Source organism: Amphiura filiformis, chromosome 18 (genome assembly GCF_039555335.1).
Source record: "Amphiura filiformis chromosome 18, Afil_fr2py, whole genome shotgun sequence".
NCBI classification, from domain to species: domain Eukaryota; kingdom Metazoa; phylum Echinodermata; class Ophiuroidea; order Amphilepidida; family Amphiuridae; genus Amphiura; species Amphiura filiformis.
In genome coordinates this window covers 33,952,523-33,978,066 of record NC_092645.1, presented here as the reverse complement: position 1 = coordinate 33,978,066, position 25,544 = coordinate 33,952,523, and the positions used below count along the sequence as shown (strand labels likewise).

At 39.6% G+C, this 25,544-nt stretch overlaps 2 protein-coding genes across 6 annotated transcripts in view; one reads left to right on the top strand and one right to left on the bottom strand.

Annotated features, from left to right (window-relative positions):
- LOC140140146 (carboxyl-terminal PDZ ligand of neuronal nitric oxide synthase protein-like) overlaps positions 1 to 25,544 on the top strand; it is a 372,750-nt gene that overhangs the window by 317,400 nt on the left and 29,806 nt on the right. The gene's annotated exons all lie outside the window — the stretch shown is intronic.
- On the bottom strand, positions 1,540 to 24,745 carry LOC140140144 (centrosome-associated protein 350-like). 2 transcript variants are annotated; one of them, XM_072161997.1, is made up of 12 exons: positions 24,661 to 24,745; positions 20,859 to 20,903; positions 20,177 to 20,248; positions 18,472 to 18,501; positions 16,002 to 16,144; positions 14,476 to 14,648; positions 13,867 to 14,021; positions 10,591 to 10,865; positions 6,632 to 6,861; positions 3,482 to 3,705; positions 2,843 to 3,040; positions 1,540 to 2,090 (listed from the first exon to the last, which is right to left on the bottom strand). In XM_072161997.1, exons 1-6 carry the CDS (start codon positions 24,661 to 24,663, stop codon positions 14,498 to 14,500), a joined length of 444 nt encoding a protein of 147 aa, XP_072018098.1. In that variant the 5' UTR covers positions 24,664 to 24,745; the 3' UTR covers positions 1,540 to 2,090; positions 2,843 to 3,040; positions 3,482 to 3,705; positions 6,632 to 6,861; positions 10,591 to 10,865; positions 13,867 to 14,021; positions 14,476 to 14,497. The 2 variants fall into 2 exon arrangements, with proteins under 2 accessions (XP_072018098.1, XP_072018099.1); XM_072161998.1 differs by lacking the exons at positions 18,472 to 18,501; positions 20,859 to 20,903; positions 24,661 to 24,745 and having other exon boundaries at positions 20,177 to 20,249.

Genomic DNA, 25,544 nt, shown 5'->3' with positions numbered 1-25,544 from the left:
GAGCATGCATGTCTTCCAAGCGATGAGATGTTGATGCTTCCAATTATATTCAATGCATTGTCTTGTTTCCTGTATCTCACACACTCATAGTGATATTAGCAGTAGATAGTGAACTTGGTAGATTTTTGTTTCCCTAACAAACATTTACACTAACACTATCCTATAGGCCTATTTAAAGTCATAAAGTTTCATGAAGACTTACGATCGATCTTACCCTTGATTTAACAGAACTGTCAACTTCTTGGAATTGTTTGATATGAAAGGAGGGTATATTTTTTTTATTAGGAATTACTTTAAGTATTTCCTAGCCTCTTAGCCACAGGGTTGGTTGGCTACAAAAGACACAGAGTATATGTGACTGGACGCGGCGACTCAGCCGTAAAGTCGCCCCCGGTCAATTTTGTTTTATTTCGTGTTTAGACAATATATACCATAAGCTTTAAAATGGTATATCATTTGACTTCAAACGATATCCAAAAGCGGGATGATTTGTTGAATTCTGTTCCTTCGACAAAATTGTATTTTTTATCGGTTATTCATGTGTCTCTTTTCTACATTTTTTGTAATAAATATCCAACAGTCATAATTTGCGGTCATTTCAAATCATCCCCAAGTCAACGAGGTTCAGAAATATCCTCATTGTTCATTGTTGATTATACATACCTAGACAAAATACAATGCTTTGTTATCTACCACTTGAACAGGATTTAGCCAAAGCAAACAAAGACAAGAACTATTCTATAGAAATAGGTAGAAGCTTATTATCCTCTTCAGCAGTAGTATTATTGATTGATTTAAACAGCGTTTGATAAGATACTTGTCGCAACGAATTGATACACCTATGAATACGACCTTCACATACATTTTACACTTTAACTCAGAATACAATTTACTGAGTTTATGGCTGATTCGCCGCGTCCACTCACATATACTTTAGGATAAACTGGGGTACAATTACCGAATAGGGTGCAACTTGCTAGACTTGAGTCCAGTCCTCGTTTACGGAGTTTAGGGTTAGGGTTGGGGTAGGGCAGTCTTGTAATAAGACTAGTAGAGTTGCACCCTATTCGGCAATTGCTACTGGCATGAGTGCGCCGACCCCAAGTTTTCAACATTTCAGGATTGTTTCTGGACGGAGGTCGGCTGAAAAACAAAATTACGTTTACATGACTTTGTCGAAATTTGTCGTGTGACAAGAATGAGTGTATAGATGACTAGTGTTATGAAATTATAATAATGTGTATCTTTATTGCCTTATGTACTCCACCTGTACACATCCTATCATAAACTACCTCATCTACATAGATTGTTATCACACTTGTGACGACAATCATGACTTCCCACTCCATTTCACATTACAGCTGTTCATCATATTTATTTTGTGAAACGCACTTATCTCTGATTGGTTGCTGTGGCAATCTGCTGAGTGGAAATTTATGGATGAAATTTGTATAAATGCAAGCGTTAATAGCTCTGACTTTCCAACATCGCATGAGGACGAGCTCGTCAAAGAGCAAGTAAAAAACATAATATCATCTGCACTGCATGATAAATGTGTCTACTAATAATGTTAGATATCACCATCATAATTCATTGCACAATATTATTATCATTGATATTATTAGTATTTATATTAGTATTCCTAGAACCAATCAGAAAAGCTGTTAGAAACAAATCGCCTGTGTTTCTTCGTCTTGGCAGCCTTGCCCTTGGCAAGAGTCGCTTCCGTCTTCTTCCGAGTCGTCTCATTGGCAACCTTCTTAGCCTGCGCCTGGTCCTCAACCCTAGCGCAGAACTGACGGATAAATCACTGGCCGTTTTGATGGAGTACGGATGCAGGAAGTTGTTTCGATGGAATAGATTCTTGGGATTCTTCGATGGCGGTTGCGACACTCTTTGAAGACAAGCTACTGGAGGAAGCCGATTTTGGAGATCGGGTCCTCGGCTGAGTTGCGCTGTCTGTGAAATCTTCAGTGTATGATGGAACTCTTGATGTGGTTTTGCTTGGTGATGAGAAGTTTGATGAGTAGACGCCGTGACTGCTAACAGAACGGCTGCCTGTGATTGGTAGGTCACCAACTCCAAAGTTTCTGGAATGGAAGAAAAAAAAGTTGTATAGAATTTAGATTGCCTCCCTCTCTCTTGGAAGCATTTTATTCAAACTTTGCATTTTCACAAAAAGAAAAAGAATTGTAAAAATTTTCCATTTTATTTCGGGAACTTCATGACTTTACCATGTTCTGAAATTTTCAAATCTCAATTGCATGACATTTCCATGATTTTCACAAATTTTCAAAATACTTTTTGAGACTCTGCTGCCTTCATATGGCAAAACAACATAACTCAAGACATTTCTTAAATGCAAGTTATTGATATGAAGCTATAGTATAACCACCATCTAGATACAAGTGATTTAGTAAAGTTACATTATTTTGCCAAATAAATCCAACTGTGCGTGCTATTTTTCAAATTTGGCAGAACAGCATTATTATATCTACTTACTTTTGGTGGATTTGAAATTTCTATGTTATTCTGTATACATTTTTAATACTCTATGATATGGCAGAGTCACATAACTCATACATACAGTTGTTGCACAAATATTCTCCGAGTGCAGCCGTAACTTGTTTTGGCACATTAAATTGTTCAAAATGGCAAAATTAGGCCAAAATACATCAATCTACCTTTGCAACGGTATGAATATGTTAGCAGAGACTGTTGGCAACCAAAAGAGCACCTCCGATATACCCAGAAATACATTAAACGCATAAAACCTCAAATTTTTAAGTTACGCTGTTTTGTCATATTAGAGCAGCCTATGGGGTTGGGGTATGTGACTCACCTGGTAGATGCTCCTATAGGCTGCAGCAATGCTGCGTTCCTCATCTCCTGTAACATCTCCAGTTGATGCTGTCTTTGCTGTTACATTCCTGCTGCAACTGGCTGCTGCAGATGCCGCTGCTGAAGCCGTATCTGTAGCCATCTTGCCGGCGTCAAAGATTGGGATTGGTGCTGGTTGTTGACCAGCTGCTACTCGAGCCTATTGTGAAAATAAAAGGATTAATTGAGCTCAAAATATCCAAACTGCATGCTATTTGAAAATCCATCTGTTGCATATTTGTCACGCTTGTTTACTTTTATGGCATGACAACTCAATGTGTATCTTGCGCTTCCACTATGCACAGTGCAACAGTGATCACATGCGCCAGTGTGGTATGGCTGGAACGCTGGACCCAATATTGATTGACCGGCGACGTCTGGGAAAATGGTCTACACACTATGATCTCAAACATAATCATCTGACCAATAAACTTCTACATGCATAGAATGACCTTTGAGTGTATTGGCATGATTGGGTACAAAAACTCATATTCCACAACTTGAGGTCAACTTTTGAGCTATACTTATTGAATGGCGGTTAATGAACTTTGCATAGAAAATGAGATCATTTTGGCTCCTAGCATGCCGAGTGATATCTTACCTCAGCTAACTGTCTAGCAGCCTGTTGTCACCCTGGCAGCCTCTGTTGTCACCCCGGCAGCCTCAGCCTGAGACTCCAGTAACCGCCGTGCTGTCTCCGTGTTAGATTCCGCCTATTTCTTTGTGTACCTCCACTAGCACCCTCTCTGCCTTGTTGGCCATAACAGCAGCACATTGCTTGACCTCCTGGAGTTGCTTGTTGGCATCTTCCACCTCTTGGCGAGCCTGGTGAGAAAGGTGATAATATGAAATAAGAGATATGTATTGTAAATGGGTGGCTTTTTTTAGGCGCCAGCTACGGCTGGGGCACTTTATTGGCATGACTTTGTGAAAAGCGTCTAATTTCACTCTTGCTAGACTTACCATAAGGCAGAACTTGAGAAGCAAGCAGTCGAGTTGGAGAGATGCAGTCACACCTTTGGTCTCCATATTAACGCAGCCAAAACCCATGTTATGACCCATGGTAGCAAAGGATGGAAAGCCAATCTAGCAGGTTGAAAGGTTCAAATACCTTGGCTCAATGGTAGGGTGTGATGGAGACTCTACACCGGAGATCAATGCTCGACTAGCAATTGCCAGAGATGCCACCAGCCAATTAATAGGATTATGGAAGGCTGAAGCGATCAGCCTGAAGCTGAAGAAACAACTGGTGAGATCCCTTGTCTGGAGTATAGCCCTGTATGGTGCAGAAAGTTGGACCCTAAAACAACGTGATATCAAGAAGATAGAGTCGTTTGAGCTGTGGGTATGGCGCAGAATGCTTCAGGTCAGTTGGAAAAATAGGAAAACCAATGCATGGATCCGTCAGAAAGTGGGCATCACAGAGAAACAAGGTCTGCTCAGTCAGCTGAAGAAAAGAAAGATATCCCTGTATGGTCATTGGAAGCGGCGTCCAGATAGCATTGTTCAGATAACGATAGAAGGAGAAGTAGAAGGAAAAGCCAGGTAGGGTCGAAGGAAAACAGAATGGATTGATAACATCAGAATGTGGACTAATGGTGGAATGGCCGTGGCAAGAGAGAAAGCACACAAGAGAATGCCGACGGTTCTGAGGACTATGGCAACGCAGCAGCATGCCCAGCTTAGAAATAAAATCACAATTTGCTTGGATTTGTTTTTATTATTGTTTACAAATATGCATGGGATGAAATCTTGTGCGTAATTAGCTTTGTTTGAAATACAAAATTAATGGACTGATAAAAACACCAAATAAACCTAGACCTTTGACCCAGTTTACCGCCTCTTAGAACCTGATAGAGAGATGGCGCTATTACGATCGCAGAGTAAAAAAAAAAAAAGATCTCCAGATCTTAGAGGATTCAAAGCGCTGTAATTTCGCTGCAATGGTGAATCATCACAATCACGTCGCATCAACTAGGCCAGTTGCTGCCAAACGGCGCACACCTATCCACATTTAGATTGTAACATCCACTAATTATCTGTGCAGCTCCCCAAATTCCATTGGGTGAAGGAAGTTTTTGATAACCAAACAACTAATCACCGATTTTTGAGATACAGGAGGAAACCGGAGATCCCGGAGAAAACCTGCGAGAAGCGAGCATGGAATCGGGATAAACCAAGTGCACATGAGTCCTTGGGCGCGCCGGGCTTGAACCCGGGACCTCAGTGGTGCAAAGCGAGGAACTACCGCTGCGCTAGCTCGCCCTCCCAAGTAGACCTATGATCCAGGTGAAGAGCGACGCGTGTTATTTAAAACAGTTACCTAATACCAAAATCATTAAAATCCTGTATAGGCTTGTCATTTTTGTTTGAAATACAAAATTATTGGGTTAATAAAACACCCAATACACGTGACTTTTGTGTCGCTTTTAAAGCATGTTAAACAAGTTCAAATGCTCTTAAAACCTGATATCCGCGGCGACTTTCCGTTAAATCAATAACCAGGAATGCAATATTGTCAGGTATTACAACCGACAGTTATAATAGCTTATAATTATCATACTATGTCCACTTGGAAAACAATCCTTAACAAACCTATATTTTAAATAAAATAATTCTGCTCCAACAACTCCCACAACATGATTTCCCTAAAGATAGTACCTGAAATGGTAAGATCTTTATTCCTTTTTATTTGAAACCAACCCTCTTTCGTCCCATGCAGTACGAGTTCACATCTTTTCTCACTGCAATAAAAATTCTTTACTTTTCCTAATCTTTCTTTGCTTACTATGCTAATGTTACATGATTGTTTTTAAAATTTAAAGAAAAAAACTGTATCAAGCGGTTACATTTCAGCCCGGGTGGAACTTCAATATGAAATGGATATAGGTGTAGGGCTGGCCAGTAAGGGGCATCCGGTGATAGCAAAATATAAAAAAATATATGGTCATTGCAAGCCTGAGAGCGTGATTTTGGCTTTCTGTGAGAGCAAAATTAGTGTACAAAATATGGGGTCATTGGGTGAGAGAGGACCGTTTGGATCTAAATTAGGGGGAATTGGTTGAGAATATTTTAATGGGGTCTTTGGGTGAGAGCCAACTCCAAAAGAAGCCTCAAAAATCATTGATACACGACTCGTTGCTGTTCAGATGGAAATATTAGGGTCTAGGTCTTTGGGTGACAGATCTAAAGGAAAACTATGGGGTGTTTGGGCGACAGAGTATGTGCTGGTAATGGGGTCTTTTGGTGCCAGCGATGGTGAAAAAGGAGGTCTTAATAGCCTGGTCTTTGTGCGACAGAGCACGTGCTGGTAATGGGGTCTTTGGTTGACAGCGATGGTGAAAAGCGGGGCCTCCCTACATACGCGTCATCTCCAAAGTGGGAGTGCCCCCCCCCCCCCAATTTCAGCACATCACGTCAAAGCTCCCATTGGGCGCCCTATTCCTTTTTTAAAGGAATTTTTAAAAGGGGAGGTAGGTCAACTTTTATTGATAGGGTTCATTAATACAAGTTATCTCCAACTGATCCAGTACATAACTCGTCAACCCACAGTGCTCCTGGAGCACTTAAGTTATGGTGCTCCAGGAGCACCGTGCGCACAGAATATTTAAGTTAGAGTGATCCTGGAGCACTACAGTTTGAGTGCTCCTGGAGCACAAAGCCTTTATGATTTTTTTTTTTTTACCATTGTTATATTGTTATTTAGTTTCAATCCGATTTTAAGCTGAATAAATTTGTACACATCACTAACCTTAAAGACAGCAGCTGCAGTTCCCTCTGCAGGATGCGTGCCAGAGACATGCTTTCTTGTTGTGCTAACGAGACAGCCCTGGTCCTCTCCATGTCCGTCAGCTGCCTCACGGATACCTCCAAAGATTCCAGTAGGTTCAGCTCAGCTGCCATCTTCAGGTACAATGCTCCGGGTGAATAATATGTTTGGGTTTGGGGCACATTGCGTCCAATATTGGAAACGGGTGGAACCTTGAGAAAAAACAAATTTGATGTTGATTTTTTTTATCAAGTTAACCCCTATAATGAGGATAATACTTAACATGCAGAAACAAATGATAGGTAAAGTAAAGGTAAAGGAGACGATCCTGTATAAACAGTGATAGGAGTGCCCATCTCTCTTTCATTGGCGATTGGGCCAGACTCCTCCATGTAATGTTGCTATATAGGGGGGTCGCTACACCTCCTCTACAGCGAGTCTGTTACCTTCCCAGCATTTAAGAATGCGGTACCCATTTAAACACCTGGGTGGAGAGGAGTAATCGAGATAAAGTGCCTTACTCAAGGACACAACACGATGGCGTCGCCGGGGCTCGAACCCGCAACCTTTCGATTATGAGTCAGTGCCCATTCCGCTAGGCCACCGTGCTCCCTAATGATAATTGGGCAGGACAGAATTTTGATAGACCTTTTAAATTGTAGCTCTGTGACTGTTTATTTTATGGATTATTCATGTTCTTAATATAAACAAGTAAGTTACAGACTACATTCACACGCAAGAAAAATAGTCCAAAGAATCAACATGTTGCCACGGTAACACAAATTCATCGATGTGGCGGGACGGAATGATAAACTTCATGTATTTGTGAACACAGTACATTTGTTGAATTTTTATCAAAAGTACTGGGATAAAACATTTGTTTCTAACATTGGTATTAACTTCAACTATCCTTCTTTTGTTATGGAAGGAATTATAAAATTCAACCCCCTCTTTATAGTACGCTCATTAATTTTTAAAAATCATGTCATTGTGGCGGGACGGAATGTGGCGGGACGGAATTTTGTCCACCATGTCAAAATCAAGAAAAAAAAAGCAATTGATTCACTTTAAAACTGACAAAATTGTCTTTTCTTTCACTTCCAATGAAAAATTATTGCAAAATATAAACTGAGAAAGAAAATTTTCATCCCTTCCTGAACTTAAAAAAATCATCTCAAAATGTGGCAGGGCCATGTTTTACACCACAGACCCTGAAAATAGCCTTATTGCTGGCATCCTACCAAAAAAGGCCTGAAAAAGAAGAAGTTAAAATGGCTCTGAGTCTAGCAAAGTTGATGAATTCAATTTTCGTGTACTCAGAAATGTTTATTACCATAATAGTTGATATTTTGGAAAGTTTTGACTAAAATGGGTTTTTTTCGTCCCTTCCGAACGTAAAAAATCACCTCAAAATAATGGCGGGACGGAATTTTACACATATTTTAATTTATTTCTTTATTTTTGCAAAGTCCACTGATATTTTTTTTAGTGCTGAAATTGTCTATACAGAAGACTTTTATAATACCATAAACAAAAAAATCCTATCTTTTTTAAATATGTAGTAACATCAAATTTAGCAATTCCGTCCCGCCACACCAAGAGGGCGCTACATGTGTATATAATTGCTTGCAGTCCGAAATTGACGGGCAAATTTTACTTTTTTTTTGCTGATTCATAATCTTTGGTTAGTAGTCTATTAATCCAGAGAAGAAATTCACCCTGTGACAATTTCTAAATTTTAGGTTGAGTGATGACCATTTTTGGCTCTGGCCCAATTCTTGTAAAAAACCACACAAAATTAACTTGTATGATAAGTAAGAAGACAGCTTGCAGTTTGCACACAAAAAGTTGTGTCAGAATTGTTTTTAACAGGTTACTTAATATTATGCTGTGAAAAATATTTAATAAGGAGTATGAATGTTTGTGATTTTTAATGTTTGTGATTTTTACAATTACAGGCAGTTTTTTCGATTTAATTTGTAGTTTTAAACAGCTTCTTAAAAATCTAAGTAAACCCTATGACTCCAAAAAATGTTCTTTGACTTCAAAATGGGCAGTTCTATACTAACTACTGCACTAATTCATAGAACAGTAAAAGTATGCCAATTTGACCCAAAGAAGTTGGTCGTTCTGTTTTTTTCTTACAGCCATTGAGGTACTTCTCCTTGGCATTTCTAGCCCACTTGGCAAGTGCTCAAGTATGAGCTGATTGGCCAGTTTCCAAAATTCAACTTCCTCAAAAATTGACTGGCACAGACTTCTTGTTCTTGTTATTTTACTGGAGTAATTTCTGGCTAATCCTATGTACAATGTAGAGATGAGGGACTACAAGATTAACTGTTGTTTGCATGCAAATTTCTCATCTTTTAATGTTACTGTTTTAATTTATTCAGATTTTTATTTTGTTATTCTTTACTCAAAATACCAAAAGGACATTGGTAATAATAACTGTCAGGAAAGGTTACTGTCCAAAATACCAAGGTAAAGTGAAATAAACCCCACTGGTTATTTTGGCTACTTAACCCTAACGCTCCTGAATGCTACAAAATACTACTTGATATATGCGCTGTTCGTGCATGCATCCCATGTGGTGTGATGACGCAATCGCCCTAAGTGATATATAGGCACGGTTTCGCTGGCCAGCGAAGCCCAAGACCCATGGCAAAGTGTCGCCGACCGAGTGCTTGGCATGCGAGGGGTCTCGCGTTCGAATCCCACCCAGAGCAAACAACTTCTTTCCTTCTTTTCTCTCTTTATTCTTTCCTTCCCGTCGCCAAAAAGCCCTTAGGCGGTTAGGGTTAGGTTACCACTATCGAAACTCAGTATAGGCTTCCTTAACCCTAACGCTCCTGAATGCTACAAAATACTACTTGATATATGTGCTGTTCGTGCATGCATCCCACATGGTGTGATGACGCAATCGCCCTAAGTGATATATAGGCACGGTTTCGCTGGCCAGCGAAGCCCAAGACCCGTGGCAAAGTGTCGCCGACCGAGTGCTTGGCATGCGAGGGGTCTCGGGTTCGAATCCCACCCAGAGCAAACAACTTCTTTCCTTCTTTTCTCTCTTTATTCTTTCCTTCCCGTCGCCAAAAAGCCCTTAGGCAGTTAGGGTTAGGTTACCACTATCGAAACTCAGTATAGGCTTCCTTAACCCTAACGCTCCTGAATGCTACAAAATACTACTTGATATATGTGCTGTTAGTGCATGCATCCCACATGGTGTGATGACTTAATCGCCCTAAGTGATATATAGGCACGGTTTCGCTGGCCAGTGAAGCCCAAGACCCGTGGCAAAGTGTCGCCGACCGAGTGCTTGGCATGCGAGGGGTCTCGGGTTCGAATCCCACCCAAACAACTTCTTTCCTTCTTTTCTCTCTTTATTCTTTCCTTTTTTCCCTTCCCGTCGCCAAAAAGCCCTTAGGCGGTTAGGGTTAGAGCATGAATTATGATATGTCAAAACTACTCTGTTGACCTGAAAAACACAACAAATTTGGCTGCTTCCATTTAGGTGTACGCATTTCGTAAGTTGGAACATGTGTAAACATTACAAAAATGCCACAAAATCAGATTTGGAAACAAATGAACCAATTTCATATCGTAAGATCATATATTACGGCTTTGATGTTGCTCAAGTAACATTAATCTAAATCTCTATTTTCTGTCTGAGTTGTAGCAAGCCTCGACTGAGGTCTCTCAGCGCCCATTCCTTCCTGTTGGCGTTCCTTAACCCACCCTCATCAGAACTGGATCGTATCGGCCTAAAATGACTCAACATATATCAAGATGGCGCGCCCATTGCAAAACGTGTTTATCAAAGTTCGCAAATAAAAAGTTAATATTAACTTTTAGTTAAATTGCAGCGAAAATGTGGCTTATTGATGATTAGCGAAATTAAGTTGCCTTGAAATTAAAGTGTTTTACAGTATATAAAAACGTACCTTCACATCAGATTTCATAGAGGCACTCCTAGTCCTTGCACTCCCTGTAAAATCATATTCATATGATATGCTCTCTGTAGGCCCTCCAAGAGACCGGCTGTCCCAGCCAACAATTCCCTCACCGGACTGCTGCCTTCAGTGGCGCTCGATGACTGGTACTGACTAGTGGTGCTGGACGCCTTCTGTCCAAAGTCTTCATCATACGAGTACCCAGAGGGGGCTTTGACCTCTGAAACCGAGTCCAGATGCTGTCACTGGAAGTTTTCCATGGTATACTGCAAAATGCACAAATTGTTTCAATACTGTTGTTATCTGTTTCAACAATCACTCATCATAAAAATTTTCATAGCATTTGTCACATGAAAGTGGACCAAATTGCCACAGATAACCATACAATGTACAATGATGTAAAACTAACAACACCTTGACTAAATCATCAGCATCAGGGTAGTATATTTGGGTGGTGCCTCACAACAGGTTTTATCTCTCAATTTTCCATGGGGCTAACAATTCAGGGGCAAGTTTTGTGCCCTATATGGCAACAAAGTAAGATGGCGGTGCTTACATAATAGTGGTTGCTAAAACTAGCCCATATGACAAAATTATACTTTTTGCAGTGTTTTAAGCATGGAATGGATACTCCCTTATGAAGTGATTTTAGGATTTATAATTTATTAAACTGCATCAAAGGTTATATCACAAGTACAAGTTTCCAGGGACAAAATCTTATATGGAGTGGGACAGGCTCTGGGGTGCACACCAGTAAATAGCTCCCATTGACTTTCTGTACAAACAGGGTCCAGGAAAATGTCATTTTGTTGACTCCAGAGCGACTCAGTTCTTCAAAACTTACCCTTTCCACCCTGGGCTAAACCCTTTTGTTACCGTTGGGGAGTGCAATACGTGATTGATTACAAATCAATAACTCGCAGCTTGCCGATTGATTGTAGACCACTATAAATCGGAGGAGCCTTTTGTAAGCTATTTGACCCCGATCTTATTGTTAGAATACAATTGCTACCTTCTAATTACGTTTCCATATCAGGCCAAAAGGATGTATGCTTTGTGTCAGATGTATGTACTGTACTTCTTTTGTCGTGGTATGAAATTAGAGACCAAAAGTCCCAAGCTTTATTCTAAAAAGTACAGATAAAGCGCATTCTTCTTTTTGATTTTTGAGACAAGAACTATTTTGTGTGCAAGATAGCCTGAAAACCGTTTTCTTTTGAGAATTGAAATTCCTTGTAAATCGTCAGTTTTACCGAGGTTTGTTGTAATTTTTCGTTTCCATGAAAGTGGTCAAGAAAAGTTCAAAAATATCATATTTTGGCCGGCAAATTGAAATGTAATTCAGGCTATCTTGCTGTGTTGCAGCTTCGACTTTAGAAGTAAATATATATGTGGGACATTTCATATTTCTTTGAGGTGTTCTCTGAATGATGTCAGAAAGATCATGGTTCAATACAAAACAATCACCAAAAAATATTCACTTGCCAACTTGATATTATTTATTTTGAAGCCGGTCCCTGCATGCATGCATCCATGGATCATAGATTATCAAAAAACATGCAGGCAGCTAGTCTCTGTCCGAGACGATATAAAGTATCTATTAAAGTTGATTTATTATGTTCATACCACATTCCCGGGCCACAGTGTGTTCATACAAACAGGGCAAGAAAGTTGTTCTTCGGATTCCTTCATACTATATATTTTATTTCAAGGTGTTTAGAAAACATATGTTATTCTTAGCGGGCTTAATTCAAATTTTATGTGGCAGTTTTCCAAACATTTCACATTAAATCTGTTCAAAAACGAAGAGAGACTTGTGTCAGTCTAGAATTTTACTTTTTCAATGCATTAGGGACGCACCATTTGATATCAAGGTTGGGGGGGCTGGGTTGTGACAATTTTTTAGTAGGCCTACCCAGGGCTGTCAACTTTTGGAATTGCTTGGCGTGAGACAGAGGCATACCGGGATTTTCCGACAACAATGTTCATTTTGACCTGTGATTATTTGAGCCACGGCCCTCGAGAATCTGAAAAGAGGGGAGGGGGGGGGGGGAGGGACAACAAATTATTTGGATGCTGCGTGAGATTTTACTCATTTTCCAGCTTTTTGCGTGAATTGTACTACCAAAGGCGTGAGATTATACTACCTTGGCGTGAGACCGTGAGAAAGTGACCCAATCGTGAGACTCACGGCCAAAGCGTGAGAGTTGACAGCCCTGGGCCTACCTCGGTAAAGCAATTTTTAGCACCTCGATAAAGCAAATATAGTTTTACATTTTGTACCACCTAAATTTGGCGTAGTACGAAAAACATTCTTTTATGTTATAATGAGTTCATATCAGTTCAAGTCAGCTTTCGTGGTCGAGGTAAAAAATAAAGGTTTGGGATATGTACATATACCGGGGTTTTTTTAGCGAGACTTTAGCGAGACTGTAGGCCCAAAACGTTTTATTGAGACAATGCGCGCCCGCACAAAAACTTGGTATTTTACATTCATTTTGGTGCATGATCGGGGTAATTTTGGTGGGAAACAGGCTCCTTGCCCCCTTTCTTTTCCTATGCCTTCCCGATTTCTTTCATTTTTTGTTATGCGGGCACTCTTTTTAAGGAGCACTCTGCCCCCGCTGGTTACTACGCTTCTGGTTCAAATGGTGAGTTTTAGCATGTTTTTTTTTCATGAATTTTTTCAAAGGATTATTTTCTTCAAAATATAAATAGGTTCATGTGAGGATATCTCACCAAAACCATACTCGGATCCATCCCCACATATGGCTCCCATCATCACATTTCCAAGCCCCCCCCCCCCACCTTGATATCTAAATGGTGCATCCCTTAGTTATACAGGTTTATACAAGACATGTAGTGTTGTATTTTTTTTATTCGACATCGAAGTGATTACATAACTCTTGTCACGGCCGGTCGTTGCATCTATCAAAGAAGTTTAGTCAGACTAATTCCGGGGGGGACGAGGGGACACTCCCACTTTGGAGGTCACAGCGTACTAGTAATGTAGGGCTAGGTAACATGTCAACATCGCAGGAGTATGCGTGCTCGTCAAAGATTTACACCAATTAACTATAAGATGTACATTTTAGTTTACCAAAGCAGTTTTAACCAAATGTTTCAAAATATAAAAAATTCAACAAATGCTTTACTAACAATGAAAAAGCATTGTGTTGAATGTGTTCTAAACAGGCATGTCATTTACAATCTAGCCTATACATCTACTAATACATTCCTTTGAAATGCTGGTTGGAGAAAACTAACCTTGGGTATGTAGTTTACATTTTCCACATTGCTGCCTTCCTCACTGATTGGCCCTTCACTCAAGGTCTCCCCTCAGAATCACCAGCCTCACCCCTGCTGCTGTATAGACTAGTCTATGGAGAATCCAATCCCTCATTCACTGTAGAAACATGGATCTGTAAAAGAGAGTACATACAAATAAAGGGTAAGCGATGTGTTTCAGCAACATTCTAAAGGTCAGTCCAGTATTTTATTCATAATTTAACTGCTGTTTCATGGGGTGCATCTTCCACGCTTGGACAATTTTGAACTGTTTCTCTTGTTTTTAAACTCGCAATTCTAAATTCCTATTGACTTATAAATGAAAGGAATATATCCATGTGTTAATTTATTTTCACAGTAGCAGCTTGGAGCGTGAAAAGCGTGAAAATAAATATAGCACAAAAATTTCCACTTTTACAATAATGCTCTTTATCCTGGAATGTCTTAGTCAGATGCCTCAACAGAGAAAGTTTGATTCCTCAACAGAATTACTGATAATATGGAGCTATCATCAAATACTTAAGTGACAGATTTCAAAAACTTTCAAAACAATGTTTTCTCAGACTTTGCCGATGTCCAAGTCCTTACCTGTGGTACTCTGACTTGGATCTTATCTTTGAGGGTGGTGCCAGATGGTAATCAAGTCTCTGCCTGACAGTGTGTCATCGACTGTATGCATGCAGCCTGAATATTGGTTGCTGCATCTGATTCTTGGTTGTGAACACCCGATACACTGGCTAACTCTGACAAACTTCCTACACCTAAAGAAAGTCAGTAAAATCAATTCAATTTCTGAATAAAACCTAAAATGACCAAATTGAAGACAAGGACTTGATCATTGTTGTTTATAAAAATTGATACATCAATTTTTTCCATAGAAATAAATAGCTGAGGATTCAGGTTTCAGCCATCTTTGTTCAGGCATGTAGGAAAATTTGTGGTATTCATGTCAATCATGTGTTGCTCAGAATGTATTTGGAACTAATTACTACTTATATGCAAGACTGTAATTTGAAATGTCTCATGGTGTAATGTACTGATTGTCTCCAAGTAACATCACAAGTTTATCATATTTGATAAGACGTGGTGCAATTCAACATAGGCCTACATCACCCTAGCCATTCGCCACTTGCACGGTTCCGCCATTATGCACTATATGCGGGGAGAGCCTCGAACTGGCAGCATACATGAAAGGAAGAATTACGTAACCTTACACAGAATGTTATATGACTGGTTCAATTCCCATTCATGTATGCTGCCAGTTCGAGGCTCTCCCGCTTTATAGTGCATAATGGCGGAACTGCAAGTGGCTAATAATCATGTGAAAGACAAATGAATAATATTGCATGAAACACATCTTTATATCTTCTCTGTAAACAAATTTTCTCTTTTTTGGCATCTTATCCAATTATGCTATACACATCATGACTCGAATGTCGAAGCTACTGAACATGCTGAACAGACGTTTGCTTGAGGAATCAATGACATCATGATACAGACCAGTGAGACCACTCAACAGCACCCTTAAGGGGGTACTACACCCCTGGCCAATTTTGTGTCTATTTTTTGCATTTTTCTCAAAAATTATAGTGCATTGGTGACAAGTAAGATATGTACATGTATATTAAAGGGCAAGGACTATGAACAACTATACTGCACTGGAAATTTTATTTCAGCACAGACAACAGTTGTGGAGTTACAGTCAAAAATGAGGGAAACCAATATTTGATCAATAAACCAATAACTACTTGCCTTGAGCTGCTGAATTTTCAGTGCAGTAGTTGTAGTATTTGCCCCAATAATATAAATATCTTACCTGTCACCATACGCTATAATTTTTGAGAAAAATGCAAAAATAGGCACAAAATTGGCCAGGGTGTAGTTCTTAAGTTATTAATGACATTCATTAAAGGGTGTAAGTAAAAATGTTGTTACAGAGATTATACAGTCTCCTTATCAGTCGGTTTATGTCATGCTGTTTCTGATAGTGGCAAATACAGAGCGGGGACGAGACTACACTGCATTTGTGGGTTCATTTTAAGCTCATTTATGGTGTGTTTGTTCAATGATGTATCAAAAAATTTGGGGGGCGCTGCTCCAAAAAAAAGTCATACCTTTCAAATTCATCCGATTTAAATGAATTGAGTGGCTTGTCTGCTTCCGATTTAACCTGACCTTTATTGCTAGCGACCCCAAGAGGTGACCGCCTTCCATGTCTGCTTGAGAGTTTGCTTTGGTAGCTGGAGGGGACATTGGCCTGTAACACAAAGAATTGCAAACCAAATTATGTGGAATAAGAACAAGTGGACAAAAATACTTTTATGACATCAAAGTTCACAACCACTAGTAAAGAGAGACAACAGGCTGTATCAAAAGGATTACACATCAGTTTATGGCCAAAATTGTACCACCTAATTTGTAGTTTCAAGTAACAAGAGCAACATTCATATATGGGTTATTAGTTCAAACTTTCGGACCACGGAGGACCCATAAGACGAACTCGGAATGAATTCAAATTTTGGGAATCTTATTATTTCATCATTTGGCACATTTTAAGACTAGCTACATAAAATCTGGTTGACAAAAGGGGGCATGATGCACCCTACCCTGTACTACTAGAAACCATGTGCAACTCCCCAGGAACAATAATGCTTCCTGGTATAACAAACTGCATTTAGAATGCTACACTTAAAAGTACTATAAAATCTCGATATCAGGAGCACATTAGCAACCCCTGTGACGCATCGCTCACACTAAGTGCACCATGGAGGGATGATGGATCAGCATATTTTTATGACCTGTATTCCAGAGATGTTTTTCTGTTCTTATGATAGAGTTCTCTGTTACTTAATTGTCTACAGTCCTGTATTCACAATTTATAAATAGCAATATATAAATTCTTGATAGAGAGAAATGGAGGTTGCCATTTAATGGCAGGGTGCCAGTATGTCTGGAGAGTTGACCTCTAGCACAGTGGGTGGTCTTCCTGTACTTTTAAATGGTAAGGCAGTTGACTTCAGCAACTAGTCGCTCAAAATTTGGTGTTTTTTACCGAATAAAAAACATTATAAAATGAATGGCGCTCGGTAAATTTTAAAACGCTTTCGGTAACTTTTGTCTCAAATCGGTTTCTCATAACATATGTAAGTTACAGGATCCCCCAATCTTCAGATTTTTGACACATATCATTTTTATGAAAATTCATGAATACCTACATCTTGTTTTCCTATTCATTTGTATGGAGTGAATGCTTATCTAGATACTCTTTGGTGATACGATGTTGTGTAATGGCTCTGCCCATGTACCCCATGGTGATATATAAATAGCTATTTATAAATAGAGAATACAGGACTGGTCTACGTGCGTGATGACAATTGGATGTGTTTTCTGCGCTTAAGATAGTGTTGGCTGTCACAAGAAGTCCTGTCAATAACATCTATGCTCATTGAGTGGACTGCAACAATTTTCTTTGTGTTTGAAATCCAATGGATATAATTATTTCCCATGCCTGGCTCATTCACAAAACAGGACACCCAGGCTTGCGTCCATGGTTGTGAGAACATTCTGCCTTTAGGGTGATTGTTGAAGGCCACATCTGAGTGTGGAATACATTACTGATCTCATTTGCCTTTCGTTGCATACCTGACTCGCTGGGACATGGTGTGTCAATCGCAGCTAAGACTTCCCGTACAGCAGAATTACCAAATGGTTTTTTTGGTAAGAACTACTTGCAGCTGGGTATTTATCTTTGCCCCTTTCCTTCCTCTGCGAGGATGTTAAACTTCCGTGGCTCAAGTCCATCAATAGTAAATGAATGGAATGAAGCCGACGAAATGTAATGCCATTGGGATTACATGGCGATCGAGGTAGCGTAAGGTCAACGTTAGGTTAGGGTATTGCTTTTTGCATGTTTTCCACAGTGACGTATAGTTTTGTACTTTTTGTTTTCATTTTGTCAGTAATATTTTTTTTAATTTATTTATTTTGAAACATAAAAAAAATCTATTTAGTTTACTTCAGAAATTTCACATCATTTACAAAATATAATGAATGTCTCATTTACACAACTCAATTTTAAATTGTCATTTCTTCAAACCTGATTTCTCGAAAAGTTGTTTATTCGCGGTACCCCACTATACGCCACTATGGGAAAACAGCCAACGAATGGTTTAAGGATCCAAATAGAGCAAGGATTTAGCCTCATCAGATGCTGGTTTCATACTTTCTGCTGCTTGCTCCAGAGCGGTGTAATGCTTTATCATGCTGCTTGCACTTGTCTGATCAGCACCACTCTAAAATCGTATTTTGTTCTTATGGGCAAAGCGTTGGAGTGATCGACATATATCGGCTTGTTTTCTGGTGTGACTGCGCCGTAAAGCAAAATCATCTTCAGAGCAGCAAAGCAGCAGGAAAGTATGAAACCAGCATAAGACAAACAGCTTTGGACTGAGGATTTGATATATCTTCCATATGGGACTATATTCATTTATTTGCCCGTCATCTGAAAAAACCACACATAAACCAAGTCCATGAAAGTACAACAGCTATTAAAAAGACAGACAGGGAAGTGCATGTTAAACTTACATTGTCAATCTCTTGATCTTCAGTCTGAGTCTGAGGGTAAAACAAATATATGGGATTGGTAAAGATGCATATAGATTATAGATAAATAATAATTTTTTTACTTGAAGTTGGCTCAATCGGTAAAGCGTTTAAACTATAGACTGTGTGGTAAAGGTGTACCAGAGGGCGAGTTCGAGCCCTGCAGTTTCTATTTCTATACTCATGGAGAATTGGGTGGGTACAGGGCGTTGGTTCAACACGCCGCTAGTCCGAATTTGAAACCAAATTCCATATACTTAGGAATGCATCCGGGGAATGCATCAGTCCAAAAATGAAAACCACTGCGCTAGTCCGAATCTGAAAAACATAGCACTAATTTAGGAAACACTGCGATAGTCCTATATTCGGACTAACGCATACAGCGTCTTTCAAATCTGTGAACCACTGCACTAGTCCGAATCTGTGAAACACTGCTATATTGCGAATATTGATTCTGACCAGCGCAGTATTTTTCAAATTCGGACTAGCTGCATGTAGGATATTGTTGCAGTGGTTTTCATTTTCGGACTGACGCATTCCTAAGTATATGGACTTTGTGTAGTCGGACTAGTGGCGTGTCAGACTAAGCAGTGCATCACCTTGAAATTCTCGTCAACAAAAGTTACAGCAAATTGTCTCAGATTTACAGGCACAAAACTCAGGGTGGAATCCTGACTGCGATGTTTATTATTAAAATACTGTTAAGCTCCTGTGCCTTTAGATCACTGTTGACTTGACTGGTCTAACCCTAACAACACATGCTCTGAATACTGAATAAACCATATACTGCGTAACACAACTGAATGTCTCCTGTGTCACTGTTGGCAGAGGGTCAGACCCCCACCTTTTTTATTTTGTGGCACCAAGTCAGGACCTCCACCACTTACACTTTATCCGCCATTTGAACACACTGAAGTCCCTCAAAAAGCTGTAGCCAATGTCATGCCACTGTTTTTAAAGTCCCTGTAACTTAATTAAAGAAATGGAGCTCAGACAAACTGGCATTATAATAAAGGAGAAAAAATCAGAACCGTTAGGATTCGAACCAGCGTGCACTGAGCGATTACATGTCGATCAGCTCACCACCACACGCCCACGACAGCTCATGGCGGATCTACCGCGAATAGAACATGTAATGATTTTATTCTCTCATAAATGTCGCACGGCCAATCCCTGTAACTTGTTAACATTATGGGTGTATGCGAAGCAAAGAGAGAACCATGTGTGGCGCTTGTGACTATGGTTATTTATAATATGTCAGCCTAGTGGATGTAAACATGCATCAAATGGAATTTTCTTTTGTGATATGGTTTGCAGGTTTGGCAATTATTCTTGGAAACAAGGATACTTTTATCATTCAAAATGTCAATAAAAATATATTGCAAGTTGAAACAACCCCACCCTTTTTATTTTACCCACCTTTTATATCAATCCACCCTTTTTACCAACAAAGTTTTCACCCACCCTTTTAATGATTTTCAAAATTGCAAAGTGGCACCCTTTAAAAAGGGTGCTTTGCCAACAGTGGTGTATGATTTCAAGCCTAAAGCCCTCACATGTAGGCTGAGTAGGGTTCTCTCCAGTTTATGAGGTATGTCTTTGCTGTATGGAAGATGCACATTGATTTGTTAACCTCATAAGAAGGCCTAATTTTTTTAGACTTTCATATAAAAAATAAATAATTTACCTCATTTTGTGGAATTGTCTCACATGTGCCTGCGGGCAAAACACCCTCTGTCACCTGATCAGGCAAGGTATACGAGGGGGTATCCAAAAGTTTTGACATCACCCAGAAGGAAAAGAGCTATATTGATGAAATTTTGTCAGTGTAATCACTGGTCCTTATGTACATTATGGTCCAAAAATGGTCTCATAAGTATGTTTATTTTTTTACAGGTGGCGCTATGATGGGCAATAGGCGCATAACCTTTTCATGATAAGATCCCCCACTTTTTTTGAGTTTCTTCACTGTGGGCACATCATCCGTAAATGATTGACGTCCACTTCTTGGCTCATCTGTAAGGGACATGCGGCCAGTTTGGAAATTCCTTTTTCAAAAAGCAACAGTGCCATATGATGGGCAATCATCACCACAGATAGCTTTCATATCATCATAGATTTTCTGAGCATTGTAGGCCTAACCCTCCGAATGCAGGAACTTGATCAATCTGCGTGCCTCAATTTTCACCATCTTACAGGTTATGCGCCTACTGCCCATCTAGCGCCGCCTGTAAAGAAAGTAAACATACTTATTAGACCATTTTTGGACCATAATGTACATAAGGACCAGTGATTGCACTGACAAAATTTCATCAATATAGCTCTTTTCCTTCTGGGTGATGTCAAAAACTTTTGGATACCCCCTCGTATAATACTGCTTCGAGCCCCTTGTTCTCCGCCGGCTGCTTCCCCTCCTAAAATTAAAAAACCCAAAAAAAACCATTAATTGAATAAATGATTAGATTATGTACATGTCGACAAGATTCATAATTGACCGTTGAATATACAGTAAGCCAAAAAATTAAGGTACCAGTTGTGTTCACCCCTGTATATCCTAAATAAAGACAAATATGTCAAATTTAATACAAACAGTCAATACCTGTACTTTTTAGCTCTGATTTAAGACCTTATTTGTTGACAATGGTTGAGGATCAAAGAAACGGTGACCTAAAACCTAATGAAGAAACGAAATCAAAAGTTGCACTTTTGTGTTCTAATCAATGAAAGCATACTCGTTACGCTAGTACTAATCAATGGAAGCACGGCGCTAGTTTTCCTGTTCGCGAACGCTCTGTGTACAAATCAATAGGGCATGCAATGTAGCAAACTGCAACTTTTAAATTGACATCTTCCTTGGGTTTTTGGATCGTCGTGTCTCTATTTCTTGAACAATTTCAACAAATGAGGTCTTAAATTCGAGCTAAAATATGCAGCTATTGGTGGCTGGTTCCAATTATTATATATCTGTCTTTGTTTAGTATATACATGGGGTGAATATAACTGGTACCTTAATTTTTTGGCTTACTGTATGTGGCTAACTCCATGAAGTTGGGGCACAAAAAGTGTGACACATGGGTCAAAATTTCAAAATGACTTAATTCCAAATCTAATGTGTGTTTTAGTTACTTCAACTATCATACTTCAACAAAAAAGTCATCTTTTTGCATTGGAAAGTACAGAAATTTCTGTGGTTGTGGTTCGTTGTTCAGCAGTCAAGGCAAATATCACGATGCTACATGGACAACATTTTAGACTAATTCTTTCTATTTTAAACATACTGTCTATGACATGTCTTACAGTCTGTCCACTTAGAAGTACAAACCAAATCTGTGGCATCAGGGGTCGATGCTTTGCGTCACACGCGAGCGCGTCGCGACGCGTAAAGAGCGTGGTGCACAAATCGCGCAGCAGTTGCCGCACCAAAGAAGCATTGCACTGAAATAATTATTCTCATACCTATAGTAAAATGATACTTTTTTATGATGTCCTATCATATCAGATATAATGCCCGGCTTGTTTTCATTTAAAATGACCCCCTAACCAGAGGACCCGCTAATCAGAAATTCAAACCCGTTAATCAGAAGGCCCGCTACTCAGTAGCGGGTCTTCTGATTAACAGACCCTTTGCAGAATCACACCCTCTATTCAGACAACCTGCCACTCAGAAAACCCAGTTCTCAGGGTTAGGGTTAGCTGAATTTCTTTCAAATGATGAAAACAGCCCACTAGTCAGAATAGTGGGTATCCTTAGTAGCGGGTCTGCCCGCTAGCCAGAAAACCTGCTGCAGTAAAAAAATCTGAGTAGCAAGACTTTTACATAAAATACAACAAAAAGTCCACAATTCAGAAAGTCTGTTATTAAATTCAGAAGGCCCGCTCGCTACTCAGAAAATTCTAACTAGCGGGCCTTCTGAATAATGCTTTCTGACTTCCCAGCCTATATTAAGACAAACCGAAACCCCCACTCCGAAAACCCAGTTCTCAGGGTTAGGGGTTAGCTCAGTCCTTTCAAATGATTAAAACAGCCCACTAGTCAAAAACAAAAGATATTCTAAAAGTCAAATAGTGGATAAACAAATGGCTACTTTCACTTCTGCTAATTTAAGACATTTGCCAATTTATGTTTTAACACAATTTATAGGCTTACCATAATAGGGAAAACTTGTCGTCCACGAAAGGCTTGGACTGCTCATTTCACAAATTTTCGGCTTTAAACTAAAATTTAACACATTAATAGTGCTAAAGTGGTCCACCTAATCGCTTCAATTAGGTTTTCGTTTTGCAAATTTATGTTTCTTACTTCTCAGGGGGCATTTTTTACATTTTATTATTTTCTTCTAAAATTGGACCTCCCCCTCCCCCTTCTGACTGCTCTAGATCCGCCACTGCTCCAAACACACACACATTGTTAATGTCTTCAAGTACAAATATAATCATAATACTAATCATCGTGTGTCCGTCCGTCCCTCTGTCCGCGCGCGCGCGGCTCACTAACGCGTGCTCACTGTGCGCATCGCGCGCGTCCACACGGTGCGCTATCGCGTAGTGCGCAGAGTACCGACGGGCGCAGTGCGAGCATCGGAAAGCATTACAGTGTGGCTAATCGTGCAGGTGCATCTGATCGGATCAATAGGCCTATTTTCAACACATATTTCAATACGGCACACGTGCAGAGGCCTATTACAGCAGAACATGACTATTTCCGGGGTATGGGGGGGGGGGCTCATATGTGGAAGCAGGACATAGCTTGGTTAAGAGGCGAACGATGGGTTTCCAGATTACGGTCAAGTAAGCGTCACAGCTACAAAACTACTAAGTTGATTATTGTGTCAAATTGGGTCTTGATCATTGACAAACGTATATCATAGTTAGTTTAAAAGGTCAGGGCAGGTAGGCCTATAATGGGTAACGGTTGTTACGTAATTAGAGATTGTCCTATCACGAGAACCACCCAACCCGAGAACCGCGAAATCTAATATTATATAAAAATACCCCTTGGGCAATGTTTTTGACCCCTTCATAGGACAAATTCACAATTGAAAGGGTCCTAAAACTTACTTTCATACACTCCTATATCAAAACAGCCAATCAGAAAAGCTGTTAGAAAAGTATGAAACATAAACTGAGCTCAAAAAGAAACTTATAATTTTTTACAACTTGTGAATCACAAGGTCATATCTTAAAATAGTGTAAATCAAAATGAACCAAAATTACACACATGATTACTTTAATACTCTACTCAAAACACATGTCAGTAACCAAGCAGTTGTCCAACTGACACAACAGCAAAATGCACTGTCATGGGATAGCTTCCTGGAAGTTCCTCCACTTTCACAGCCAAACATTTGGCACCAAGCACAATGCTTTCTGCTTTTCATACACTTTTTTCATGAAACAGGGCTGGGCTGTGAATGTGGTCCAGGAAGCTGTTCCATGTCAGTGCATTATGCTGTTGTGTCAGTTGGATAACTGCTTGGTTACTGACATGGTTAAGAGTAGAGTAGGCCTATTGAAGTAAACCTGTGTGTAATTAGTAATTACTAATTTTGGTTCAATTTGATGGACAGGGTTTCAAGAATCAAAATATGACCTTGTGAGTATTTTTGCAGCGTTCTTGTCAAGTAGGATTGATTCATTTGGTGAATGATGCATTTATAATTATTTAGTTCTATGAAGTATTTTCCAACATTGTTAGGAAGTAAAAATCATGGGTTTTTTTCTTCTTCGGGGCGCGTGCATTAGACGCATCAACATCAGCGTGCATTTTATTTCTCTCCCAATGAGTAATACGCGTTCATTAAAATATGAATTATATAACTTTTGCAAACGAATTCCCTAGTTCCACCCCTTCCGTGCCTGCTTTTTACAATAAAAAAAATTAAAGGTTCATTTCGTATAGGGAATTTTGATTGAATAAACACAGCTGCACAACACTGACTGTGATGATCGTCCGCGTACACTGACACCATGTGATCATGGTGATTAACACTCGCGTGTGCGTGTCACGGAAGTGAATCCGACCATGGCAACACACATGTGATTGGTTAATATTTTCCAAGCAAGGTCAAGCGTTCGTATTGTATTTTGAAATCGCATACAGGCTGATGATTCATTTAATGAAAATTCCCATTCAACCATTGTACATATGTATATTTGTAGTAGTATACCTACCATGAAATGAAAATACCATCTCCGTTGAACAGGTTGGAAGAATATTTAATCCCGAAAATTATGAAAATGCTATCCGTTGTCCCGGCCCAGTGGCCTAAAAAAAAAGCGTAGATTGCATGGCGATCGGAGTGTTTCGTCAGAGCACCTTGGACCACTATCAAATTACACCATTCAGTAAACAATTTCCACTTTCATTTATTGATGCATTTCCATGTTTCATGTGTTTGCAATTAAATTGCAACGACAAGCATGACAGGTGACCAATGACCATGCACATGATGCATGTGACTGTGCCGAATTCGAACACCCGTCGCCCAGTGTTCAGACATGAATGACAGAGCTAGAGGAGAACACACATTCTTAGTCAGTGGGAGTGGTCTATTACGTAGCACTTAATCTGATTGGATAATCGCATGATTTTGGGTGTAGTCTATCAGACTGTAGACGACCCCACGTCATCATGACGATGAGCGTAGGTAACACGCTCATAGAGGTTCGCGTATGTATCGCAGTGTATGAGTAGACGCATTGCTGAATACTCGCTTTGCGCTAGCAGTACTGTACAGCGCAACAAAAGATGTGTGAAGTTGTAAACAAGTTTCGTTCATTTTAGAAAAGGGAGTTTTTATGACGGTAACCTAATTTTTGTTTTAAAAATAGTTTACAATTATTAAAATAGTATTTAAACTGACTAAGAATGAGAATAAGCGATAGGAAAACGACAGGCAGGTCCAATATTTTCATCGTAGTGGACAGTGTTCGAAATAAGCACTTATCCTCTTGTCCAAAAATCACTGGGGACAACCATATTGAGCTATGTACTTATCCCCTGGACAACCACTATATTTTACCTCCAAAAGTATGACACATTTTGGGGACAACCA